The 26,312-nt window shown below is 42.6% G+C and overlaps 1 protein-coding gene across 4 annotated transcripts in view; it reads left to right on the top strand.

Moving 5' to 3' along the window:
- Positions 1-26,312, top strand: part of LOC114554647 (cadherin-4) — a 226,120-nt gene that overhangs the window by 122,690 nt on the left and 77,118 nt on the right. For all 4 annotated transcript variants that reach the window (XM_028576607.1, XM_028576606.1, XM_028576605.1 and 1 more), the window contains exons 4-5: positions 13,987-14,213; positions 25,514-25,696. In XM_028576607.1, the coding sequence (XP_028432408.1) occupies positions 13,987-14,213; positions 25,514-25,696 (410 nt within the window). The remainder of the gene's footprint in view (positions 1-13,986; positions 14,214-25,513; positions 25,697-26,312) is intronic.

The raw sequence follows: 26,312 nt of genomic DNA, 5'->3' as shown, positions 1-26,312 counted from the left end.
GACTGAAGTAAAATAGCTACTCCGCCTTTTATTCGGTGCTGTTAAACTGCTAATTTAATAATCCTGCTTTGGGAGACAGACCCTTGGTGTGCTTTTGTGTTGTGTATTCAGTACAGCTATTTCTGGTCGGGTCTTCGATACTCCAGCTTTACCTCGAGTGAAAACAAAATTTAGCAAACCTCTCCAGGGCCCCAGAGTAAATTTTAGAAGCGGTTTGCCAGGCTGGCAACCAGCCATCAGCTTTTGGTTGCCAAATCGACAGAATGGATAGTGATTTTTAATTGTTTGTTGTGGGAGTGATAATGGTTCTGTGTGATTATAGGCTACATTTAATAAATGAAAAATTATACCAAGAATGATTTAACATATTTTACTTAATACAAACTTCTCTCGCTGTCTTTTTTGGTGTTACAGACAGACACACATGCACGCACACACGCACACACACAGTATTATATCTAGTAGGGGAAATTAAAATAGGTGGAATAATTAAACCAAAACACCCAAAGTTGTTAGTTTGTCAGTCATGTCAAATAAGATAAGATTAAAAAATGCGTCTTTGTCAAGCGCACTGAACATTGTAAACAAACGTCAAGCGGTGGAAACAGTTGCTGGCATTTCCTGGTCTTAGAAATAAAATGGCGCAGAACCAACCGTATGGGTTTTCTGGTTTTGCTTTTCATCCATCCATCCATCCATCCATCATCCAGTGTTTCTAATATTTTAGAAGAACATGTAAGCAGCTGACAAGACAGCGAGTGAAGGAAGGGCGGGCCCTGATGAAAGAGATAGATGATGTGTTTTAACACAGACAACGAACGATGTATTGTTATAATAAGTTATAGAAAGTTATCTTCCTTAAAATCATATAACTCCATAAATTGTGTACAAGGTGGAAATTGAAGGCTTTTAAATGTACTGTTTGGGTTCACTTCCTATATTTGGATTGGATCATGTTCTCATCTAAAGTGAACCTAACTCTAGTGCACTTGGAAGCGACCCGAGGCCCCCTTTTCAAGCAGACCAGAGTTTGGTTGTTTGGTCCACACCAGAGTTCGAATGAGCTTTCACCCTACCCCAAACGAACTGGACGATCCACGGTTGAAACGGACCAAACAGCTCAGGTGTGAAAGCACCCTAACATTCATACAAACACGCATCAATGATGGAGCTTTTCTTCCTACAGTACGTTCGGTTCCAATTGGTCCTGTACTAGTCTCGCTTTGCCAGACCTTCCTTCACAGAGGGTCTGGCGAGTCCCCACAGAATTCCGGGATTGGAGAGAAAGGTGCTCTGGTTTTTTGGCATTTCTTTAAACCAATCACAAAATCGTCACGGGCGGCGCTATGTGCTGGACGGAGCAATGGTGCCGCTGCAAAATAACCTTGGGAAGGAACTTGTCTTGGTGGAACACGTGTACTTTCAAAAGTTGTTTTTGTCGTGCAACAGAAAAGTCAGATTGGACAGATAGTCTAGCTAGCTGTCTGGATTTACCCTGCAGAGATCTGAGGAGCAGTTAACCACAGTCCTCATACAGACTGATCTCATAAAGTGGCGTATGTATGACACGCCAATTCGTATGCCATTTTGGCGTGTTATCAAGACGTATAATTGCTTTTTAGCGTGTTTATCAAAGCAGTTCGGCCACCTTTGACCTACATTACGTGTGAATTTTCGCCGCAGCGAAGTAGTATAAAGGGACGTAAGTCCACAGAAGGAGGTTGGGTGGGGTGGTGGATGGGTAAAACGCAGGACTTTCACCCGGGAGAGCCGGGATTGTGTCCCACATGTGGCGTTTTATTATTATTTTTTTTTTTTAAGCCTTCCCCAATGTTTCTTTCCTAAACCCAACCATTTATTGTTTTTCTAAGCGTGTGACGTTGGTCACCGTCTTATTTTTGTCATTTTTTTTCGTTTTCGTCGTTTTTTTGTGCTACTAAACCCAACCTTTATTTATTTTTTTTACACGCGTGTGATAGTTACGTCACGTTCTCACGACGCCACGTGGTGTGTATGTTTACATCCGCTGTATAACAGCGTAGACATACGCGTGGATAGCTCAAAATGCGTACAGATAACACGCCATTTGGCTTTAGGAAAGTGGCGTGTATGTTTGACATGTCAAGTCATGATGCCATGTTGCCTCATAAATCCACCGGAGTTTAAAATTCCAACACAAAGAAAGTGAGAGGTAACGGACGTCTGCCCGAAAACAGTGTCATCTGGTGGAATTTCCGGCGGCTACGGAGCAATCCCAGAAGTGGAACGTCGTGGATATAGACTCGTCCTGTACATACTGTATACTGGCCAATGCTAAACCACATTGCTCGATGACAGCTAAACGTCATGGATTCAACTTTGCTCCCAAAGACAACACATAAACCACTTCCACTACATATAATGACTCGCTTAAGAAGGGCAATTAAGCCTATTCCCATTACTTGTGTGATAACACATATACCCATTCTCACCTGATAACCTAAACAGCCGGATTCTTTATAGATTAATGACTTGTCTCCAGATAATGTATTTTTATCACAAGGTCATGAGTGATGCATTATCAGTTAATGAGAAATACAGAAATGTGTGGTGTGAGAGAGGCGAGGAGGGGGTAAACACTCACACACTGAGAGACACACTCATTTGACCTTTCAGAAGGGTTTTTTGTGCCCTGCGGCGAGTTGTCCTGCAGTGATAAGAATAATGGTTTTGGCACCATGGGAGACCGACCTTCCGTTCCCTCCCGGTAGATAGTCGAGCAGAGAGAGTCAGCCTATCCTATTGTGCTTCCTACATCTATAGCAGACAATGAGGCTTAGTGCTGGCCACTTAAGGGACAGCGGTATGATCGTATTAAGGACCACCGGCAGATCTCTCTGATAACTTTTCACTTGGCGACTTATATAGGAAATGTAGGAGGGGCAGAGTGGTGGAGGAAAAAAGACATTTGATTATTTACAAGTCACCCCGACAGGAAAATGCCTAAAATACAAAAGAGGACATTCACAGGGTAAAAATTTTGTACCATTTGTCTGATGAGGCTTTTGAGCCGTGCTGGATTTCTCTCACGTCAAGTGTTGTATGAATAACAGCACAGTAGGAGTCCACTGATATTCTTCATTATTTCATTTCATTTTAGGTGGGAGCTTCACTTGAATCAGCGAATAAGTGTGAAAGGGTCCTTGTTGAAATCCTCCTGTCACTATCTCTGTGATCTCAGCATTACGCAGTGTTAGGCAGCGGGGGACATCAAACGCTCTAAAGAGGAAAAGTGGAAAATGTTCGGTGCAAATGTATTAGTCATGTTTTTAATTGATTTTCTGGAATAGGCCAGAGTGACTTCAAAGCAACTAGCTTTTGAAAGGAACTCAGGTTTGTTGCTTTTAAGAGAGGGCTGCACTCTCAAAGGCTCTTTTTTTATTTTGTTATTCAAGTACGTATGCATATCTCAAACTGGCATTGTGTAAAGGCTGGTTACACAGGATGACATATTTTAGCTACAGTACGGTGTTACTGATTTGATCATACTTACATATGATATGCGTTGCTATTTACAACGCAATATAACATACATTTACTGTACATGTGTATACACTATGTGACTTTGACTTAAAGCTGCACTCTTAAATATTTTATATTAACAAACAGACAGTTAGTGACTAGCTGGTGAACATAGTGGAGCATTTAGCAGCTAAAGAGCCTGATACAATATTGTCCTCAGGCGTTGATGAAGACTAAAACAAAGCTAAATTAAGAATGGCCAGAAACTCCAAACGGATGTGTTTCTCTGTGTCTGCTGAATGTGTAAATTAACAACTGTTTGCTAACACAGTCACTAATTTTACTTTATATGAGCTAGTTTAATCAATAATGCAGCATGAACAATGTAGATTCTAATTATTCATGCATGTCTGTTTTTCCTTTATATATTTATGGGATTTTTTTTTTCTTCAACATTTTTGCAGCATCCATTTCACTGAGGTATGTCTACACAAACACTGTTCCTCTAACTATACTTCAGTGGGCTTGACACTCAATGTAAAATGTTTCCTGTTCGGACCTAAAGTAGTATGCATTGATTCCTGTTTTGACTTTCGCACCGCGCCTTATGGCTCAAGGCTGCTAGTTTGAGAAGTAATTATCTTCAAAATGACAACATCAGCACCCGGCTCACAACAATTTGTCCCTATAGTCCACGTAGCTGTGCTCTTTGAGAAAAACCAACCTAAACCCACTTTTGTGTGCTAGTTGACAATAATGAGACCAATTACTTTCATCAATTGCTTGGCTGATTGATTAGTAGAATGACCTTTGCGGCTTCAGATGGCAGAAATCTGACTGAACAATTACTTCAACATCACTTCGACGGCATGTTTCCATCTCAGAGTCTCCCTCCTTAGATTAGATAAGTGAGAAAGTGACCATCTGGTGGAAAGGCAAAGATCAATATTTAAACAGCAAGTACATGCCCCAATAAAGAGTAAAAAAAAAAAAAAAAGCGTGGCAATTAGATAGGAGTCGGTGTATCTGACCTCTGATCTCCTCCTAGAGAAAATACGGATGGGTTTTGTCCCGGGTCTCGGAGCCTGGAGACTAATGGCTGGCCCTGACCTATCGCTTGCCCCAGGGGTCTTTGGAGTAGAGACAGGATTAGAGAGAAATGGATGAGAGCAACGGATACTGAAGGAGATCTGTCTTAAGTCTAATCATTGGCTTTAGAAGTCATGATCTGGGCTGCAGAGAGAAGATAAGAGGAACGTTTCTTGTTGTGATTGCACCTTTTATCACGATTGAAAGAGCCAATAAGTTGTCAGCCGCTCAGTGCTGTTTTTACTCAGTTAAAGCAAACGCGCCATTCATTGATTTACATAAATGTAGTGAGAGTGTAGTTTCAGCAAACCTGGATGAAACACCTCATTATTAAGACGCAGTGATACACCTTTTATCACACAGTGTTGCCTTTTCCTCTGGCCTCCAGTTCCTTAAATTAGTCTGTCAGGCATAACAGATATTTCTGTTTCTCTCTAAGTGTATATTTGTAATGCTAATTAGGCCAATTGTAGGAAATCACATCAAGATGCTGAACACAGCAGCTAAACAATCACCATGGATAGATGCGGACACTTTTATGCAAATAACACAAGAAGAGGAAAAAGACGGAGAGAAGAACAAAAAGAGACGGAGAGAATAAAGGGCTGCGGGTGTGCTCAGTGAGTGGGTGATGGAGAGTGAGAGGGTGAGAGAGAAAATAAGAGAACGTAAGAGGAAGGGGGGAGAAAATAAAAGTTGATTACCTTGAGTTAGTCTTTGGTTTCTCTGAGGATGGGACGAAGCCTGTTTTTAGTTTTGTAGTATTTATTAAGGCCAGTCTCCAGGGTAATCAAGACCAGCTAAAAATAACCAGCTGAAAGGGTGCTGCAGTCATAAACACTGGACACAGACTAGGCTGCCTTATGTACTGTAACCAGACTCATTTACTCACCCGGTCATAACATCTCTGCACCATGTCAGTTTATAAGATAAAAGTGTACCATTATCTTAAACCTGAAGTTTCTTCTCTACATTTTGCAATGGTTGCAGAAGGGGGAAATGTTATTCACACTGAAAAAAAAAAACTTACTTGAGAATAATAGGTTTTCATTACAGTCATTACACGGTTGAGTGAAAGTCACGGCTACAAGTCCCCTGTGTCCCTTGATCCTTGCCCCTAGTTTGCTCACATTCCCCTCTTTGTCACTGTGGCCCAGCTGAGGTCCTACCACTTGCTTTGGACTATGTGAAATTATTATATTGCACTGGGAGATAACAGACAGTGTATAGCCTTGAGGCAGTTTCTTCGCTTCACCTCCTTAAAAAAGATATTGCTGTGATAAAGCGCAGCTCCTTCTCTGCTCACGCTAAATCGAAGGGGAAGCCTTGAAGGCATGGTCTGGTGAGTGGGAGCCAGATGAAAGAAATAAAACAAAGAATTGGTTGATATGTTTTGTGCAGCTTGCTGTGTTTCAAAAAAGGAATAGTTTGCATTATCATAAGGCTGTGGCTGGGGCCACCAGCTCAGTTGGGGGAATTGTCGAGGCTTGTTTCCTGCCTTGATGCCAGTTTTCTGCAGACGGTGGATTGATTGGGAGCCAGATTTCACTGACTTGGCATGGTCTGAAATTAGTGGGAAGCTGCTGATGAGATGGTCAGCCAAACAGCATGCAAAAAAATAAATAAAAAAATGCAAGGATAGTGGGTGTTTGTTAAAGTTCACAACAGTGTGAACCTGTGAAGTTTAACAACATTTTGTATGCCATATTTTAAGACAGTCTAGTTATGAATTACTGTTCTTTTAAAAGTGTTAAAGCCAGTGTTTGGTAAAATATCCTTACTCTCATGCTTTCACTTTTTATCGGCAGAATATAAAAAAGTTTCTTAATTTGGATGTTGGATTGTATTGTCTCCTGAACAAACTAATAGGTCAGACAGGGACAGATCATTTCTTGGTCACCAGGACTCCTGACCTTAAAAATGGTTAATCCTGGCACACCTGAGGGTAGCACGTACTGAGACACACTGGTGCCCCCTAGCTGCGCTATGCTTAGAAGATAACAGATTCCCAAACAAAACCCCACATACACACTACACACGAACATCCACACAGAGAGGAGAAAAGCTCCTGGGCTGAATAGTGGTGTATTAATCACAATGACGCCTGGCACTGCGATCTGTGACCCAGTCTTTTAATTGCATCCGCTCTGCTTTGCTCCAGCTCTCCCTCTTTATCTTGCCTCTTTCCCCTTACTCATTCCTCAAGCCTCCTCATGCCCATGCCCACGAGAGGAGGCTAATGCAGAGATAAGAGGGAAGGCCAGGGATGTGCAAAAAACCCAATTGCTCACAGGACGGCGAATACTGTATGAGCACTGTAGCAACGAACGCTGAGATCCAAGCTATAACGTGGAACCAAGCTTCACTGTAAAATGAGATGATGTGCAAGTGAGGTGGTGTGCAGAGAAAACCAAATATCGTTGAGGAAATCTTCATAATACATGAAGTACTGTGACAACCTTTGAAAAAAAGCCACCCAGCATGTGGCCCACACAACATCCTGAATGTGTACGGTTACATTACAGACAGACCTGCAGTGTAAAGACACTCTCTGTATCCTGACAGGCTTGAAGGGCCTTTTTATTTTATTTTATTTTTTCACAGCTGTTCCCCCATACCTGCAGAACGAGGGAGGTGACGGAAGGAAAACAAAAGGTGTGATGGGGTGGGGGCGACGGGATTGTGGGCGGATGTTGACCATATACGTAACAGTTCACTACCAAGGTGACACGGTTTCGTATTAGGTTTCATAAGTGCACCAGATAACAAGCGCATGGTGTTTAAAAAGTAAAACATGAGCACTGACACACACAAATGCAGGTTGACAGCACCTTCTCTCCCACATACACCCACACACACACACACAACCGAGAACGCAGGGAGTCAATGACACCCGTACCCATTTATGCGTCAGCTGTAATAATCGTATATGCAAAGAGCTGGTGTCACACACTCCCACTCCAATGTCTCTCTCCTCTCCCTCTCTGTCTCTTTATTTCTTTCACTCTGGGTCCCTCGCACGCATAAGCACAGACAGCGGCACAGACAGCGACACACACACACACACACACACACATGCACACCCACACGCCCCCCACACACACACACTTGAGTCGCAGTGGTTTCCTTTTGTGAGAGCGAGCTGTCAGAGAGAAGTGTTTGGGCTTTTGTTAAAACAGGGTACTGCAGAGGCAGAGAAATTCATTTCCAACTGCGGCAAAAGAAAGAAGTCTTTTACAAAAGTCACATTGTACCTGCAGTGTTTTAAAAACAGCAGCACGTAAATTGAGCTAGTTATAGGCATTCCTGTGGGGGCACAGTAGGCTGGATTTCAAAAGCGTTTCAAGGGTTTTGGATGGACTGCATGGGAGGGTGGAGGGATGGGGGGGGCACAGGTTTGACTACAGATTCACATGATGGTGCACTTAGTAGTGATAAATGTCACAACGACAGAAAGTATATTTTACATCCTTACTTGCCAATCACGCCAGCTCCACTGCAGTTACTTCACCGCCCACTGAAAGGTGCAAAGAATATTCTCAGACTCAAACGCTGTATGACTTGTATGTTTAGTCTTTCTTCATGTTCAGATACTGGAGGATCACATGCACTTTTGTGGGTCATTTTAGTTTTAAAACATTTGAGTTCCCCAACGAGAACATTTAAAAATGCTTGGCAGTCAAGCTGGAAACAAGGCTGTTTCTCTTCCGTCCTAAAAAGCTGACATGTTGAGTTAAGCACAAGATTTTTTGACAGGACTCAGACTTTTTTTAAGTTCATTGCTGCATGTACAGGTGTCAGCAGTGGGTTTTCATGTGGAGGCAAAGGACCTTATCTCATAGTTTGCAAAGTAAGGTTTTGTGATTTGTTTCACAGAGCCCCATTTGAGGCAGTTTATCATTAAAACAATAATTCAGCTTATTGGGAGTGACACTGCTTATCAAACTATTTAAAAACTAAATGCTTGAGCATCCTAGCATTCCATTAATTGTTCAGTTTGAATTTTTAATACTGGGGAAATAAGATTTCTCTTTTTTAATGAATCAGAAAATATAAAACCAAAAAAATTGGCAAATAACCATGACATATTAAATAACTTCTAACATGCATACACAATTCTAACTACACTGAAGTTATGTAAGGGGTAATGTAGAGCAAGCAAGTCATTACTATTAATTAAACCTCAACAGGGGGATACAGGACGGTCTTTAATCACCCCGTAAGGGGTTAAATTCCCTATGATGACGAGCTTGCTCAGCATTATCCTGCTTATTACACAACTACGTACTAAAGAAGTTAATAATTTAACAACATATTAATATAACAAAGATTTTATTGATTTTAAATGTCCTCTAGAGTCCATGATCAGAACTGCGTCCATAGCAGATATTCAGAAATAACGGACAGTAGAATTCCGTAATTGACCAATCAGGAGCCATTATTCAACAAAGCAATCTAAGGGATAATGCAGTACTCTTCAAAGCTCCTTGCATACAGCATGTTCTGTATTTATGTTCGTTTACTCGTCAGCGGGCTCCGTGCTGCCGTCTATCAAAGCCTCAGCCTGGCAAAAATACAGTTATTTGCAAATTGAGTGGGTGGCGTTGATTTTCCCGTTGGCTTGAGAAAAGCAGCAGGGTGCCAGAGGGAATGTTTACTTAGCACTGTGCTACAACTGCGATAAACAGCACCTTAACAAAAGGAGCTCCATATGCTCAGTCTGGACCTAACAAGTATGCCACAGTGAGACTTTTAACTTTAACTTCTCTTTACCGCTGTGTCAACTACATAAAGGGGGATATTTCATGTCCGACATCAACCCATTTATGTAAAGTGTGTTGCTGTTCGACGTCTATTTTTAGCTGTTGTAGCTGATATGATTATCTATATTTATACACCTTTCAAATCACAAAGAAGAAGAAGAATTTTATTAAAAACAGATCAAATGAGCAGTAGAAACAATACATACAAGGTGAGACATGCAGGATAAAAGCAAAAAAAAATCATTAAAGGGAGGCTAAGGCAATAATAAAGGTTGTTACATAAAAGCTGGTCTATAAAAAGATCCATCTAGTCTTAAAAATGAACTGCAAAATCAAATAATTCCTTCTAAAACCAGCTAACAAGTGTATAAATGCTTGCAAATCTTAACCTTTTTGTGGTGTCTTTTTTTTTTTTGCACCTCTTTTAGGTCTTTTGTGCCATGCCTTCAGCTCACTGTAACAATGGTAATAACTTAGCCACCAGGGTGTTGGCTCTCCTGGTTTGCTTCGGGGAGAAAGTGCATCAGTCTGCAGGAAATACGATCGGAGGGAGAGGAAGATGGAGGAGGACAGGTGGGGGGGGGGTTTAAACAGGGGGAAAATAGGGACAGTAAGACGTAAGAAAGACAGGGAGCTGTAACACTGGAGAAAAGGGAAATGGAGGAGACAGGGAAGAGACAGTGACAGGAAACAGAGAGAATGGCGGGGAGGAGAGAGGAGGCGTGCACGGTCGACAGGTGAACATGGTGTAGGCGGAAGCAGAGGGATGAGGGAGGCTCTGTATGGATGCACAAAGCAGGCTGTGCAGGGTTGCTACCTGCCATCTACATTATGCACATGTAATGTTTCCACACAAGAGCGAATTTTGGCCTCCTCTAGGGTATTGTCGTGGATCTACAAGCAGGAAGAGACAAAGAGCATAAGCGTGTCTCTGTGTGTGTGTGTGTGTGTGTGTGTGTGTTCGGTGTGTGTGGAGAACTTGGTGGTCGCCAGTCACGGCTGCTTGCCTGCTCTGTTTTAGCCGCGTCTTTGCTGCGCTAGCCGCTCTGTTGGACAGCATGTTCACTGCCGTACGACCCCAGAGAAGAGCAGCCGAGCAGAATGACACCAGCCTCAGCAGCCTGCCAAACACCGCTGTGGATGGCAGGACGCACTAAAATATACAGAACACACTCTGACACACACACACACACACACACACACACACACACACACACACACACACACATGGAGCAACCCGCATGCACACACTGACAAAATACACCCAGAGAAGCTCACACAGGGACACAGACGCAGACCAACACACACACATTTGCACTTATCTAGGCTACAAAATAGGAGAACCGAATGCAAACACACACTTACACACGCACTTGTGGTTTAATACCCCTGACGTTTTCCTCCTGAACCAGTGGAAAGCACAGGGACATACTGTACACACATTGATACACTCATAGACAAATAAGGCGATTAACATGAAACAACCACAACCATAACCAGCAAGGCACAAAATTGTCCCTTCTTTTATACAGTTTACACTGTTTGTTGATTCGGAACTGGCTAGATGGCTGTTTGAAGCAACACCATCAGCCATCCCATAGAGCGCATTAGCCATGCCCGCACACTTCATTATCAGCCATGTGTATTTTATACTACTACAGTACGCAAAGATTATACAGTCGTTTCATCACAATAATTCACATTTTAGTCCATGCTGTTTGCATGTAATATGTTCAGAAACTCATTCAGACTTCATTGAACACAGAGAGATGCATGATGGGCAAACAAGGCCACCCCATGGCTTGAAATGTGCTATCATGGTGTCTCCTATTAGATATGTTCTTGACCCTTTAAGACATGTTGAATGAGTTGTTAAAATTAATATGTTCAGGACTTTTCAAGCCCGCTGACAACCACACACAGCACACAGTAGAATATGGATGTGTTTTGTCTTTTAATTGAAGAAGGACTGCGGGTTTACTGACCTTCAGGGCCGTCAGCCGGAAGCCTCATCTTCGTTTATTCATTTCAAGTTCAATTTTTCGTATATAAAGGGAGGCCGTAGTTTGCCAAGCGTAACGTGGCAAAACGAATGACATGCACTAGAGAACAATAACAAATAAGCACAGATTAGTTATCAGCAGTGTTAGTCTTCTCACTGGTTCTATTTCCATTATGATGTGACAGCAATGAATAATCTGCATTGCTTCGTTTCCTCATTAGCTTCTCTTGTCTTGAAATGGAACTTTAAACTAAAGAGTTTTTTCAGAAGGCTGAGAAAATTGTTCCAATTACGGTTTTATTTTATATAGTTTCTCATTTACCTTCATCTGTTTTTTTATGTGTACTAGAGTATCTGCCCCTCCCGCCTTTCCTTTTATCATACCATCTCTCTCTCTCTCTCTGTCTCGCTCTCTCTCGCTCTCTCTCGCTCTCTCTCTCTATCTCTGAGACACACACACACACAGCATAGTGTCTTTATCAGTATCTAGTCTTAGCATCTTCTTTTTCAGCTGCTTTCATCTCCATTTAACAGCGTGGCAGATCAGATTCCACCACCTGATTTGAATGTACTTTGTGAACAGGTTTTCTAATGAATAGCAACGCATTTCTGACTATCTTCACACTAAGTAGATGTGTTAGGAATCAGGGTCATGGTCCCAGCCCCTCGCGGCTATACACCAGTAGGGGCTGAATGGTAAACTGAGAAATGGCCCGTTTCCCAAACAGAAAATCAAAGACATTCCTCTAACAATGCTGCACAATGGCACTGCCTCACAGACCACACGTGTGTTCCCATGCCAACTGGCACGACCACAGCACACAAGGCAACAGACCCACCCTCGGACACCCCGCTGGTTTTATTGTAGAATTAACATCGAAATTAATATATGCAACAGCTGAGGATAGATATTCTCAAACTACCTGTCATTTGAATTTACTCTTACGCGTATTCACACAAGGCAGGCATTCATAGCAGCTTTGCCGTGTCCTTAAGTCTCACTTCTCCAGCTGCACCACAAGGGACCTTTCTAAGTGACAACTATTAGCCTGCTCAGTTCAAGCTAATTGAAGTCATTTACATAATACATGCCTGCCATCACAATTCATCTGTGGACAATTCAAGCAGGCCTGTGTGATATTCCCCCCCCTCCTTGATAAATGATCCCCAAAGTAAGGCAATCATTTTACACAAAGGTTATTACTCACAAAAGGATTGTTCTCTACTGGGCTGTATGTTTTTAATAAAATTATGGATTGCATTTGGTAACAGATGCAGACAAACTGTCTGAACTGTGTTTACCATCCGTCCCATTACGCATGCAATTACTCCGACATTGCAAACAAGCAGCCTCGTTTGTGTGATGCTAAACTGAAGTGGCCGAGGAGTTCTCATGCTTTATTAGCCTGTTGTTTGGGAGCTGCTTTTGACAGGGAGCTGGGCGATAAATTAAATAGATGGCTTGATAAAAAGCTTGCTGTGCGGAATTTTTCACGTTGGATTTTGAAAAATCACGCTGCCGTAGCTCATAAAAGGCGATCTGTTCCCTGGGTGATTTATGAAATCAATTTGTCTTGTTATCAGCAGCCAGAGTTTGTGAGATAAGATCCAAGCACATGCATTTCAACTTGGGGGTAGAGTGGGAGTAGACGGAGGCACAGGTGGTGTGTGTGTGTGTGTGTTAACATAATAGACATGTTGAAAACAACAAATCAGTCATTCTCAGCATTCATGCCCTTGCATCATGCTGTACATTGTGGGATAACGATGCATTGAGTGTTGATTAAATTTGGCAATTGGAAGAAAAAGGATTTTTCAAATACTCGTTTCTGAGACTGTTGGTTTCTCCTGTGTTTGGGTGGTGTAATGGCAGATTCCTGTCACCTGTCACCAGAGAATCTGCACTGATGCACTCAAAAGCCCAACACCATCTCTCTGCCTGTCTCTCTCTGTGACCTTTCGCTCATATGAAGTGGAAAAACTGCAAACACCCCCTATACCCAAACCATCCTTCCATATTGCTCATACAGACACACATGAGACGTTACTCTGGAAACAGGAATATAAGTTTGTGTGTGTGTGTGTGTGTGTGTGTGTGTGTGTGTGTGTGTGTGCGTGCGCATGTGTTTGTGTGTGTGTGTGTGTGTGTGCGCAAACATGAAAGTCCTCACAGCTCCCTTTCTTTGGTCTCAGTCGAGCAGAACCCTTCAAATGTCATTCAAGACTGTGCTCCATGTGCCTGGCAGCAAAGCATGGAGCGCAATCAGCCCAGTCATCCTAATGTGCTTTAGACCTTCTCTTCATGCTTTCCCTGGAGAATCTGAGGGAATGCTTTTTTGACATCGCTATCCGTCTAGTTTGGAAAAAGAACGATATGAAAAAGAATTAGGTTGCCCCCGTGTATTCCGGTTCAGGAACAGATAAGCAGTTTGTTTTGCCAAAGACGTCAAAGCGGGGAATCAAAAGTGACAGCGGAAGGGATGAGATATTTCAAGATACGTCTTGATGGATGCAGGTTAATCTTTAACCTGCCAGATGTGTCACGGATTTGCGAACACCTCGCCGAGTAAATCTCACTGTGCTGCTCTCTAATTCTATAACCCCCTCTCCTCTTTATGTCTGTCTCTGCAGTGAAGTTTGAGGATTGCCAGCGCAGCAGAGAGGTGGGCTTTGTCAGCAGTGACCCCAACTTCAGTGTGAGGCCCGATGGGTCGGTGTATGCCGAGCAGGAGCTGGCCAACCTGTCAGAGCCCGTCCAGTTCATGGTGACGGCCCGAGGGCTCCATGACCCACACATCTGGGAGACCACCGTTAAGCTAGCCCTGGCCGGACATCCTCATCCTTTAGCCCTGACAAAGGTAACGAGGAAAAACACATTCAGGAACGCATAAACACAAGAGCAGACCAATGGGACCACTGTAATTGTTTCCTCCCGACTACATTGCCAATTTAATAAGCTATCACCATTACCAAACCCATTTTATACTGCTACATTTGTTCTTTGGTTGTTTTAGTCTCGGGCTCTTAGAGCCGGTTCCATTTTGGATCTGATTTGCAGAGTTGTTAAGCTTTGATGCTGCAAATTAACCTGACTCCGCCAGATGGATTGCTTCGCATTTGCTCGGCATATCCATCTGGGAACTTTCCGTTGGAGAACTTTTGGGAAGGAGCGAAAATACTGGTTAGCTGATTGGATAAACCATCTGTCTATCACCCAAATACAACCACAAGCCCTTGCTGCTGCAGGCAAAGCATAGCTTGTTAGCTCAGCAAGCAAGCAACATGTCGGTAAAGGATATTTGCCGTTTGTGTAATGAGAATTTACGAATCAAAGGCACCCTTTCAGGTTCCCGGTCCATATTCCAAAAGAAGGATCCAAGAGGGAAAAGCATTAGCGAGCGGCTAACAGAATTAGGGCTACCACTGGCTGAAAATACTAGTTAGCTGATAGGATAAACCATCTGTCTATCACCACCTAACCCACCTCATAACCAACGCTGATTGGCCCGGTCGTTTGGCGAACAGCTCCAAATTTTCTCTATCTCAAGATGCCAGACTGATTTGCGAGTGGAAAACTGGAGCTCACGAGATCAGGGCGGTCTCACGAGGCTAGTTGCAAATTGCTTCACAAACTTTTTTTTGTCATTAGCAAAAAACTTTGGTAACACTTTACTTGAAGGTATCGACATAATCGTGACATGACACTGTCATAACTATGACATGACACTGTCATGAACGTGTCATAAACGTTATAAACAAGTCATAAACGTTTTGGACTTCTGTCATTAAGTGTCATTCGGGTTTTGTCATGACAAGTTGGTTTTGAGTTGTCTTGATTTTGACAAGTTGACATTAATCAAAGTGACAGTAAAAGCATGGCGAGGTATGTACAAACAGGTCGCACTGAGGTAAAAGCGCAAACTGCCTGTTGCGGGAACTGAAAATGGCAAATTGCGCTTTTCCGTGTCATGCATATGCATTCATGGGAGGGTCAAGGGGACAGTGGGAGTTTCCCATAAAGAGATGGGAGGTGAAGCGTAAAGTGCGCCTAATTATGTATTATATTTGTATGTACAAAAACCGCCCGTGAAAGCGCGCCTCTATTTTGTGATGAAAATTCTCCGCCTCTTAAAAGCAGGTGTAAACCAGGATGCGGATTTCATCGCATATTCCTCCTGGTGAAATGGCAGCAGTAATCCGAGCAAGACGAAGACATAAGCCAAGGAGACGAGTGGAAAGGAAATCAAAGATGACATTGAATCTCTGACTCAGTGTTCACATTCCATTTCAGCAGTTGTTAAACTCCTTGTTACATTACAAATATTGTCAAACAGTCATAGCATCAGCAGTGGGAATATCGCAGTCTGCACGCTTTGCTACAGCGCAATTTACGGTATAGTGGGCGGAGAAAGGCGCTGATTACCCGATGAACTGCAGGTTTGGTAAATACAACGTAAGCTGAAGTATCACAGCGTGCACGTTCTGCAGGTTGGCCATGGCGCTGATAACTTTATGTTTGCAAATGTACGTACATTTGGTCCTGTGTGTTTTTGTAGTTCAGCAAGACAGAGTGGACGTGATCTAGCTGGCCGGGTCTTTCAGGAGAATTTAATGCATATCATATCAATATTTTAACCTTGGAAACCTAATAGTTCTGCATTGGGAACGCCACTATTCAGAGCAAGCTAGGGAAAAATAGGTTGTAGAAGTAGGTAAGTATTACAATGTGTCAGATACATTTTATTATGTGATTATTACAGATTTTTGTTTTAGATATTTTAAACTTTAGTTGCCTCCAAGGGTTGAAAGCTAAACCTAATTATATTTGATGAAAATATTCAAAAAAGGATTTAGATTTGATTAGATGATTTGAAACTGGATTTGTTTTCAATAAAATGCTATTAAAGCCGAATCCTAGGTTGTTTTCTCATAAGATATGCTTCACTGTTTGTTGCAGAAAAAGTAAAGCCGCTTCTAGAAAGGAACTGATCAAAACCATTAATGCCGTCTGTCTTTCAGAGTTCTTCTTTTAACATTTACAGTAAGAACACTTTTCTGAGACTCTGTGTCTCTCTGACCCTGCATGTACACACAACGTTCACAGTTTTTTTGTGTTTCCAAAAAAGCCGAGATTGTATTGTGCATGCACTGCAGTTAAGATGCAGTGCTTCTTTGTATGTGACAAGTAGAGACATGGCCCTATTTGCTGCCTAGGCTCTATTAGCTAACAGAGACTGTAAAACTACACAGGCCCAAATGTATGGCCACTGTTATTGACTTACACCACCGGGCTGCACTTTGTTGAGCGACAAACCCATTATCATTTTTCCTGCACTACTTGTTGAACGCCATTGGGCTTAATGTTCAGTCATGTTTCTAATCATGACAAAAAGCCTGAGACTCATGTAGCTAAAGCAATTTTAGAGTGGGGATTAAAATTCTGCCCACTCCTGGCAGTGCAATAATGGAGACTGGGAAATAATTGACATTGATTGAGCTAATGTTCCACTCTAGCGGAGTCTGCGAGGACCAGGTGATGTAGTTTCCGCGTATAGTTATGTTCCCCACATCATGGAGCTGGAGAAATATTCAATAATTGAACAAGAAATAAATGTGTTTTCTCTAATCACATGGAAATTTGAAAACCAGCTTTTATACGTACAGTACAGTATGCATTTCTGCCAGAACAGTGTTAACATGTGTTCTTGTCACTCAGATGATATAAATACGTGCTAGTGCTGCAGTCAAATTTAGTTCCAATCTCCTGATATGGCCTGAGGAGACATAAAAATGAATACCTGTTTCATTAAGCCATAGTGATTAAAAAATGTAATTATTAGAATACAGTCTGTGCTACAGGATAATGTGAAACAGGAGCATGGCTGAAGGAGATTTGAGGAAACAGAAATACACTCTAGTTTGTGGTTGATTTAATTTAGTTTTTGCTTGTTACATACTGTACAGTCCATTACTACCATTTCTGACCGACTTGCATTCAAACTAGGGATGCACCGATCCAACTTTTTCAGTCCTGATACCAATACCGATGCCTGGGCGTTGTGTATCTGTCGATACCCGATACCGATCCGATACCGTTGTTGAATTAATAATACACTGTATACCTTCCACCTTATACCTTCCTTCCACCATGTGGAAGAGACTAAACGCACCAGACTTTCCTTACTAAACATTACTTTCCTAACTAAGACAAAATAACAGAGATGTAATGTATTGAATTCTCATTTATTTATACACTCAACTCTTGCAGCATGTGACACACGTGTGACAGAGGGAAAAAAATTAACAAAACTGGATCCGTGTTCTGGCCCGTGGATCTGTTAATTTTTCCGATCCCCGATCTAGCTATTTTGTCAGTAACGGGACCCATATCCGATCTTAATATCGGATCGGTGCGCCCCTAATTCAAACTGTATAAAATTTGAGTGAAACATTGAGTGACAACCTCCACAAGGCTAAATAAATCAATGTTTAAAACATTTTGTCCTCACTCACATCTACTATTTATGACTTGAGAGGGAAGGATGATCACAGTTTTGCTGTCTGACTAATTTATTTATTACGTTTTGAACCCTCCAGAATGTAACATTTATTGAAATTTTCCATGTCATTTGACATGGAATACGCTGAAGGTCAGTCCATATAGAGCAGCAGAATCTGGTTTGAATCTGTGACCTGCTATAATGTCAAACAGCCCTGCAGACAAGGCGCTGACTCCGTGGGCGAGGTCATGTTGTTCAGTCCATCTGGACTTCCTGTTCCCTTCCCTGTCTCGCTCCTTCAGTTTGACAGTTTGTACGACTGAGAGAAAAAAACACTAAAAGTGAAATAGAAATATAATAGTGTCAAGGTGATTTTGTCTGACTTTGTCTGAGAAAAATAGCTCAATAACAATGTTTTTTAAATTAGACTTTTCTATTCCCTGAAAAGCAACAATTCTGGACATACAAGGTTTTCGCCTGACAGCGACGATATGTGAACCTGATGGTGACGCTAGAGGAAAAAGCAAGTTCACAAAAATCTGTTGAAAACACCATCTGGAGACCAGTGTTGTAGTCAAGGCCACCTAAACCGAGACCAAGTCATCACCAGGACCAGAGTGTATCGAGACCAAGTCAAGACCAAGACTCTGAGGGGTTGAGACCGAGTCAAGACCAAGACCAGACCAGTGCCAGACAGCCAGAGCTTCCCCCGTCTCCTGCGTTCACTATCTCAGGAGTGCATGTTAAGTGGGGGCCGGAAGAGCAGGTTAACAGTAAGAAATGAGTCAAGTTATTGGTTGCATTTGAAACAGGAAGTTTTACATCATAAAATGAGACAATGCAGAGGCAATTTAGTGATATCCCTGCAGTTGTGGTCTTGTCCGGTCTTGACATACAAATCCAGAGTCCTCTTTATCCGAGCCCGACTAAAAATGCGGTTGATTCCGAGACCAGACCTTCAAAAAGTGGTCTTGAGATCGGTCTTAAGACCAAGACCGATCTCGAATACTACAACACTGCTGGAGACCATGAATGTCTGTACAAAATATCTTGGCAGCTGTTAGTACTGTAAGCAGCAGTGAGTTAGAAAACTAAACACTCCCATATCTGTTCTCATTTGATATATGGCATTATAAACTAGTGAATGCTGTAAGACAGTTGAACAGGAGGGTGTTGTGTGCAGTTTAATGCAATGACATGATTTCTTGGAATTAAATTATTCCTTTTCCAGTTCGGCAAACAAACACAGAGGCGAGTAGTTGATCTCTGAGCCCATCTCTTTGTTCTGAAAGTCAATAGTTATTTTAGAGAAGAGGTTATCATAATCGCATCACCTAACCGCAACCGATCTCTGCGTTATCAACGTGGCAACAGAGGATATAAACAGCTCAGGATATCCTTTTCTTCTCAATGGTAATTAATAGACAGACAGCTCGAATACTGGCTCATTTTACGTAGAGACAGATAATGTGTGGAGAGAGGTGTTGTAGTGTAACAAATTGTATGCTTGGTTCATCTCTACTCTGAATAATTGGCTTCAACATAGAATATACTGTGGCTTTTTTTTTTTTTTTATCTTGCTATGCTCGCTTTGTTGTATAGCACCAGTGAGAGTGCATTGATTTGCTTTTAATAACTGGCTTAGTTTCTCACTGTGCTGTTTTAGCAGTGCAAATTAGCATACTTGGATTGTGCTCCATAATCAACCACCTCATGTGTTTTCGGGTGTACAATGCCACAGCAATTGAAGTGTAGAGCATGTTTGGCCTGAGAGCCCTTTCCTCTGTGTCTATGTACTCAGGCTATCGCACCTCACACAGGTAGGGCTTCTCGTTGAGTGCTCTCCAACTCGTACTGATTTCATGGCATGTTGGTTTGCCTTCTCCACCAGCTTAGAGGACATCAGTTTTGCACCACTGGATTTGAGTCGACTGGTTGCCGGAGTGGGTTTTAGTGCTTATTTGATTTGCATTTTTACCGCACTCTCTCGAGCCAGCCTCACCTGTTCAAGGTAGATTACATAGACGGCCGGCAGCAGGGTGAAACGTAGGACCCTGGGGGTCCACTGGTCGTTGAAAAGCAGCACCGGCAGGGTTGGATGGTTGCGCTTTTCCTGTGTGCTTTCACTTTGTGATTATAGCCTGATAATGTTGACAATCTACACTGGGAAGCTGCAAGTCTCAACAGGGAAATATCAGCTATGAGAAGTTCAATACTTTTTTAATATACAAAGTTAGATTTAATTTTTTTTTTTCTTTAGTTTTTGAGTGAGGATCTCATGAGAGAACATTCTCCTTACTGAATACTAGCACTGTGATCTCTCTCTTTTTTTATCATAGCGAACCAGCAAAGGGAACTGCAGCACTAAAGACATTAAAAAATAACATCAGAAGACCTGAATCAAATGTTTTCAGAGCCACACTGAACAGAGAAGGGGAAATGAGCACACACTCTTATTGTATTGTTCTGCCGTTTGTCAGACTGATAACCTCCAGATGTCAGCTGCAGGGCTCGGGGGCTTCAGGCCTAAAGAATGCCCCAGCAATGTGCAGCCTGCCTGGGAGCAAGGAGCTGCCAGCTGGCCCCGGCTGCCTCTGGGTTTCAGGAGCCCCGGGCGCATCAGGGACACACTAACTGACTCCTTGTCATGTGTTCATGCACATACACACACAGACAAAAACAACCGCACATATGTTCATGCATTATTTTTACTCATTTGTATGTGTGCACACATGCCTGCATCAAGGCCCGCACACATGATTTGCCATATGTGTGCACAGGCATGGCTGAACACACTACACGTGCACATATTGTATTTATACACACACATTCAGACAAATATCTCCCCAAAAATCCCCAAACCCTAATAAGCACAGAGTTTCCTGGCAGCCCATGGAGAGCTTTTTCCAGTTTTCTTTCTTTCCTTTGTAATTCTGGTATCGTCATAACGCCAACAGCCTGTCATCTGCGATGCTCTTTGAAAGTGACAGTCACATGCAGCCGCTGATATCATCCGCAAGCAGACTTACAATAAAGGACGTCTCCCTTTCATTGTCTCTCTCCGTGCCTGTCTCTCTGCCTGACTGTCTCTCTTCTTCATTTATATTTTGGCAACATTTCCAAAGGAATGTTGGGGCCTGACCAATCGGATGCTTTAACCTTGTTACCGTAAGGCCTGATGGGCTACCTACGTGGGTAGGCTGATATAAGTATACTGTAGGCTGTATACTGCAACTATTCATTCATTGTGTTTTTCTGCAGATAGCCGGGAAAGGCAGATAAGTTCTTTATCATGGTAGCAGCACACTGGACTGAGCATAGCTGAAGAGGAGCAGTGCCGTGGTATCATTTATGATATAAGTGTCCATATACGCTGACATAGAGACGCCGATTTTTTATCATCTGCCACAGAGAGTTTTGTTTATGCTCTCTTGCAAGTTTGTTTTCTGCAACATGGTGTTTGTTTTCCCTGGTTTGTTTCAAATGAGCATCCGCAAAGATACACACAGCCTCGGAAACACATTTACAGACAGAGACTAATTCCACCTGCCGCCCATGGAGGGGGCTGGCAGCACCCTGCCTCCCCCGTGCCAGTTGGTACCTGTGAGTGTTTTGGATGAGTGGAGCCGGAACGAGAGTTATCTTATCTGGGAAACACATCTGGTCCCCTCGTTCCTCTTTCTGTCCCTACGCCGTGGTCCTGCCCGGATAAGCCTTCCAGCCCCGGTCTACAGTGCTCCTGTGAATGTGTGAAGAGTTAAAACAAAAGATGGAAATATATGCTGCGTTTGCTCAGGTGCAGCTTACAGTCTGCCTCTCTCACAGGCAAAGCAGGCTTATAATGATATGATGAACTGCTGGCCTGTGTTTGGCGTGGCAACGTGTTCGCGCTTGCTCGTGTGCATATAACGTTGCCTGTGTGACTGCGTCGTGTGTGTTCCTGGTGGGATGAGCAGACAGATTTCCACTTTGCTTCAGGTGACAGCGGCACACTGCCAGTGTGTGTGTGTGTATGTGTGCGCGCGCGTGTGTGTGTGTGTGTACAAGTGGCGCTGAGACAACAATAGGGATTAGGTGGATTACAGCAATACAACCACCTTACACAGGAGGACACCATGGAGGATTGGGGGAAAAAACTGTCTTTAACACACTCTTCTAACCCTCATTTCACCAGGCAAGATGGGTAAGAACACAATCTTCTCTTGGCAGCTGCAGCTGAAGGGAGTCATTGCAGAGGGTTGTATATACCCTTACGCTCCTACAAAGGAATTGCCCATAATACCGTGGTCCTGTATGATGTCAAAAGTAGCTCAACATCAAAAATATGAAGTAGAACACTCATCCAAACACCAAATCGTTCATCGCATTCTGGACTGAAGGATTCTACGGTAATCCACAAGTACTCCACACTGTGTTTTTAACATTTCCAATGAAATAAAATTGCGATTTAATTGTGTTTTGAGTCTTGTAAGTGCTTGCTGCGAGGATAAAATCAGCAGTGCCGTTTCCTGTTTTTCTCCCCTCGTCATTACAATGGTATTTCTTCATTACCTGTTTTATCTGATGATAGGCTTCTGTCAGGGCAAAGTGTCACATTGTTTTCCATCTTCAGCAGGGACAGAGAGGACAGGGACGGGCAGAAATAATGTCTGCTTGAGGAATCTGTGCAGTGATGCAAACAAAGCACAGCACCTCAGTGGACAGAACCCAGCTATGAAGCCTGGGGGAGGTTTCACTTTCTTAGCCAAGGGCTTGGGCAGGTGAAGTGTGTTTTGCCAAGGGCCTCATAAAATGTGATGCGACAGCATTAAGTCAAATGTTTATATTTCCTTGTGTTTGCCGCTCTGTCACTCTTCCAAAAATTGGCTTATTTTCAGCGTGACAACCAGTATTTTAGTTTCAATTCAATTCCGGGGGGAAAACACTTAGATTATATATATATATACAGTGGGGGAAATAAGTATTTGACCCCTTGCTGATTTTGCAGGTTTGCCCACTTACAAAGAATGCAGAAATCTACAATTTTAATCATATGTACATTCTAACAGTGAAAGACAGAATCCCAAAGAAAATTCCAGAAAATCACATCATATGAATTTATTAAAATTGATAACCATCTGATGAGGAAAAACAAGTATTTGACCCCCTGGACAAACAGCATGTTAATATTTTGTAGAAAAGCCATTATTGGCCAGCACAGATGTCAAACGGTTTTTATAGTTGGTGACAAGGTTTGTGCACATTTCGGCAGGGATGTTGGCCCACTCCTCCCTGCAGACAGCCTCCAAATCATTCAGGTTCCGAGGTTGTCGCCTGGCAACTCGAATTTTAAGCTCCCTCCAAAGATTTTCAATCGGATTCAGGTCTGGAGACTGGCTAGGCCACTCCAGAACCTCGATGTGCTTCTTCTTCAGCCACTCTTTTGTTGCTTTGGCGGTGTGCTTAGGGTCGTTGTCGTGCTGAAACACCCATCCTCGACCCATCTTCAGCTCTCTCACTGAGGGAAGGAGATGTCGGTCCAGAATTCCACGATACATGGCCCCGTCCATCCTCCCCTCAATACGATGGAGTTGTCCCGTCCCCTTGGCTGAAAAATACCCCCAAAGCATGATGTTGCCACCACCATGCTTGACGGTGGGGATGGTGTTCTTTGGGTTGTACTCGGTGTTCTTTGCCCTCCAAACACGACGAGTTGATTTGAGGCCAAAAAGTTCTATTTTGGTCTCCTCTGACCACATCACCTTCTTCCAGGCCTCTTCTGAGTCGTCCAGGTGGTGAATGGCGAACTTCATGCGGGCCTGTACATGTTTCTTCTTGAGCAGGGGGACCTTGCGTGCGCTGCAGGATTTCAATCCATGACGGCGTAGTGTGTTACCAACCGTTTCTTTTGTAACTGTGGTCCCAGCTGCCTTCAGTTGATTCATCAGTTCCCCCCTTGTGGTTTTGGGATGATTCCTCACCGTTCGCATGATCAGGGACACCCCACGAAGCAAGATCTTGTGTGGAGGTCCAGACCGAGGGAGGTTGGCGGTGGTGTGGTGCTTCTTCCATTTCCTGATAACTGCACCGACAGTTGATCTTTTCTCTCCAAGTTGCTTTCCGATTCTCTTGTAGCCCATCCCAGCCTTGTGCAGATCAACAATCTTGTCCCTGATGTCCGTAGAAAGGTCTTTGGTCTTGCCCATGGTGGTGATGTTGGAGGCTGGTTGTTTGGGTGTTGACAGGTGTCTTTTATACAGGTAACGAGGTGAGGAAGGTGTATTTGATGTCGATAATTGGTTCGGATTGGGGCTGTGTCTTAAAGAAAAACTAACTGGCTTGTAGGAGCCAGAATACTTGCTCTTTGTCCAGGGGGTCAAATACTTGTTTTTCCTCATCAGATGGTTATCAATTTTAATAAATTCATATGATGTGATTTTCTGGAATTTTCTTTGGGATTCTGTCTTTCACTGTTAGAATGTACATATGATTAAAATTGTAGATTTTTGCATTCTTTGTAAGTGGGCAAACCTGCAAAATCAGCAAGGGGTCAAATACTTATTTCCCCCACTGTATATATATATACACTACCGGTCAAAAGTTTGGGGTCACTTAGAAATTTCCATTCCACTCCATTCCAGACACAATACCTGCTGAGATCAGTTGTATTGTTTTTTTTAACCAGGGCAGCAGTTTTCAGATTACATTATGTGCTTACATAATTGCAAAAGGGTTCTCGACTGTTGTAGACAGAAGTGGCTGAAGAAACACTTGAAATTCATGCTTTTTGGTCTAAACGTCATACCCAAATTAAAAGTGGTACAGCTCCCATATACTTTGACACTCAGGGGTATGCCTGATATCATTGGAAAGGAAACATCTCAAGTTTTTGTTACAAGTGTCAGGGTGATTCTAGGCCTTACTGACACAGAGTTACAGAGGCTAGAATGGAGATTTTTTATTTCTGTCTAAGTTATAAATCTGTAAAATTATTAAAATACACTGCTGTAAACACATCTGACAGGTGACAGACAACACAGCATTAGCCACGTCTCAGCTTACTACAGAAAAAAAATTTATATGAATTCTTTTCTACAAATATGTCTGTGCGTTTTTTTATGTCTATTTGAAAAGTGCAAATAAAAAAGCCAAAAAACTACAAAATACAACACTTCTCAAATACACAAACAAACCCACATCAATCACCTTTCCAATGATATCAGGCACACCCCTGAGTGTCAAAGTATATGGGAGCTGTACCACTTTTAATTTGGGTATGACGTTTAGACCAAAAAACATGAATTTCAAGTGTTTCTTCAGCCACTTCTGTCTACAACAGTCGAGAACCCTTTTGCAATTATGTAAGCAAATAATGTAATCTGAAAACTGCTGCCCTGGTTAAAAAAAACAATACAACTGATCTCAGCAGGTATTGTGTCTGGAATGGAGTGGAATGGAAATTTCTAAGTGACCCCAAACTTTTGACCGGTAGTATATATATATATATATATATATATATATATATATATATATATATATATGGAAGATGAATCTATATATATATATAGATTCATCTTCCAACCTGCAGTGGCAAAATTGCATTCGTCAAATGATAACATGCGCAAGTTATTCAATGTGAGATGTGGCACAATATAATATGTTTGGCTTTTTCTTTTCAGGGTGGCATTGAAGAAATGCTGTCAAGAGTCTGGGACTCTCAACCCAGAGTTATCAAGTTTCCTCGAAAACATCAGAGGAGCTCCTCTGCCAATGGGCTAAGGCGACAGAAGAGAGACTGGGTCATCCCGCCTATCAATGTGCCTGAAAACTCCAGAGGACCCTTCCCCCACATGCTTGTCAGAGTGAGTGACAGTTTGTATCATTTCAGCAAATACCACACATGATGTGGAATGTCTTCATCATGTCTCTGCACCACAGAACTTTGCAGAGAAAGCCAAGATAGGTAGACAACCTATGTATTGTTTTAGTACTTACTCAGGTCAGGCAGGAGAGAAGAGTGGGGAATATAGAGTAATATCTTTTACGATCACCATGAGGCCAAGAGACATTCTGGTATTTTCTATCAAGCACACCCTGCAGGCGAAAAGCACTGCTCTTGTCTCCGATTTAAGTCGTGATGCCAGGTGATTTGTCTGCTGTGCCTCTGGGCGCCACAGACACGCAGACGAAGAAAATAATCCTTGCTTGGAAAGCACACAAATATGCTCTTCATGCTTGGTCTCAGAAGAATAGTTCTAAGGATTACTCAGAGGCATTCTCTCGCAGTGGTGTTCCTACAGCTGTTAATATAGCAGGTGAACTATTTTTCACATCACAGTACATCACTTTGCAGATTAAGGCACATCCTAATTGATTGGTGATCATGATGACCGTATTGTTCTGTCACTTTTGGAGATAGTTTGTTAAAGGTCCCATGACATGGTGCTCTTTGGATGCTTTTATATAGACCTTAGTGGT

Source organism: Perca flavescens, chromosome 4 (genome assembly GCF_004354835.1).
Source record: "Perca flavescens isolate YP-PL-M2 chromosome 4, PFLA_1.0, whole genome shotgun sequence".
Classification (NCBI taxonomy): Eukaryota; Metazoa; Chordata; class Actinopteri; order Perciformes; family Percidae; genus Perca; species Perca flavescens.
Note: the sequence above shows the minus strand (reverse complement) of the source record. Positions and strands in the feature narration are given on the sequence as shown.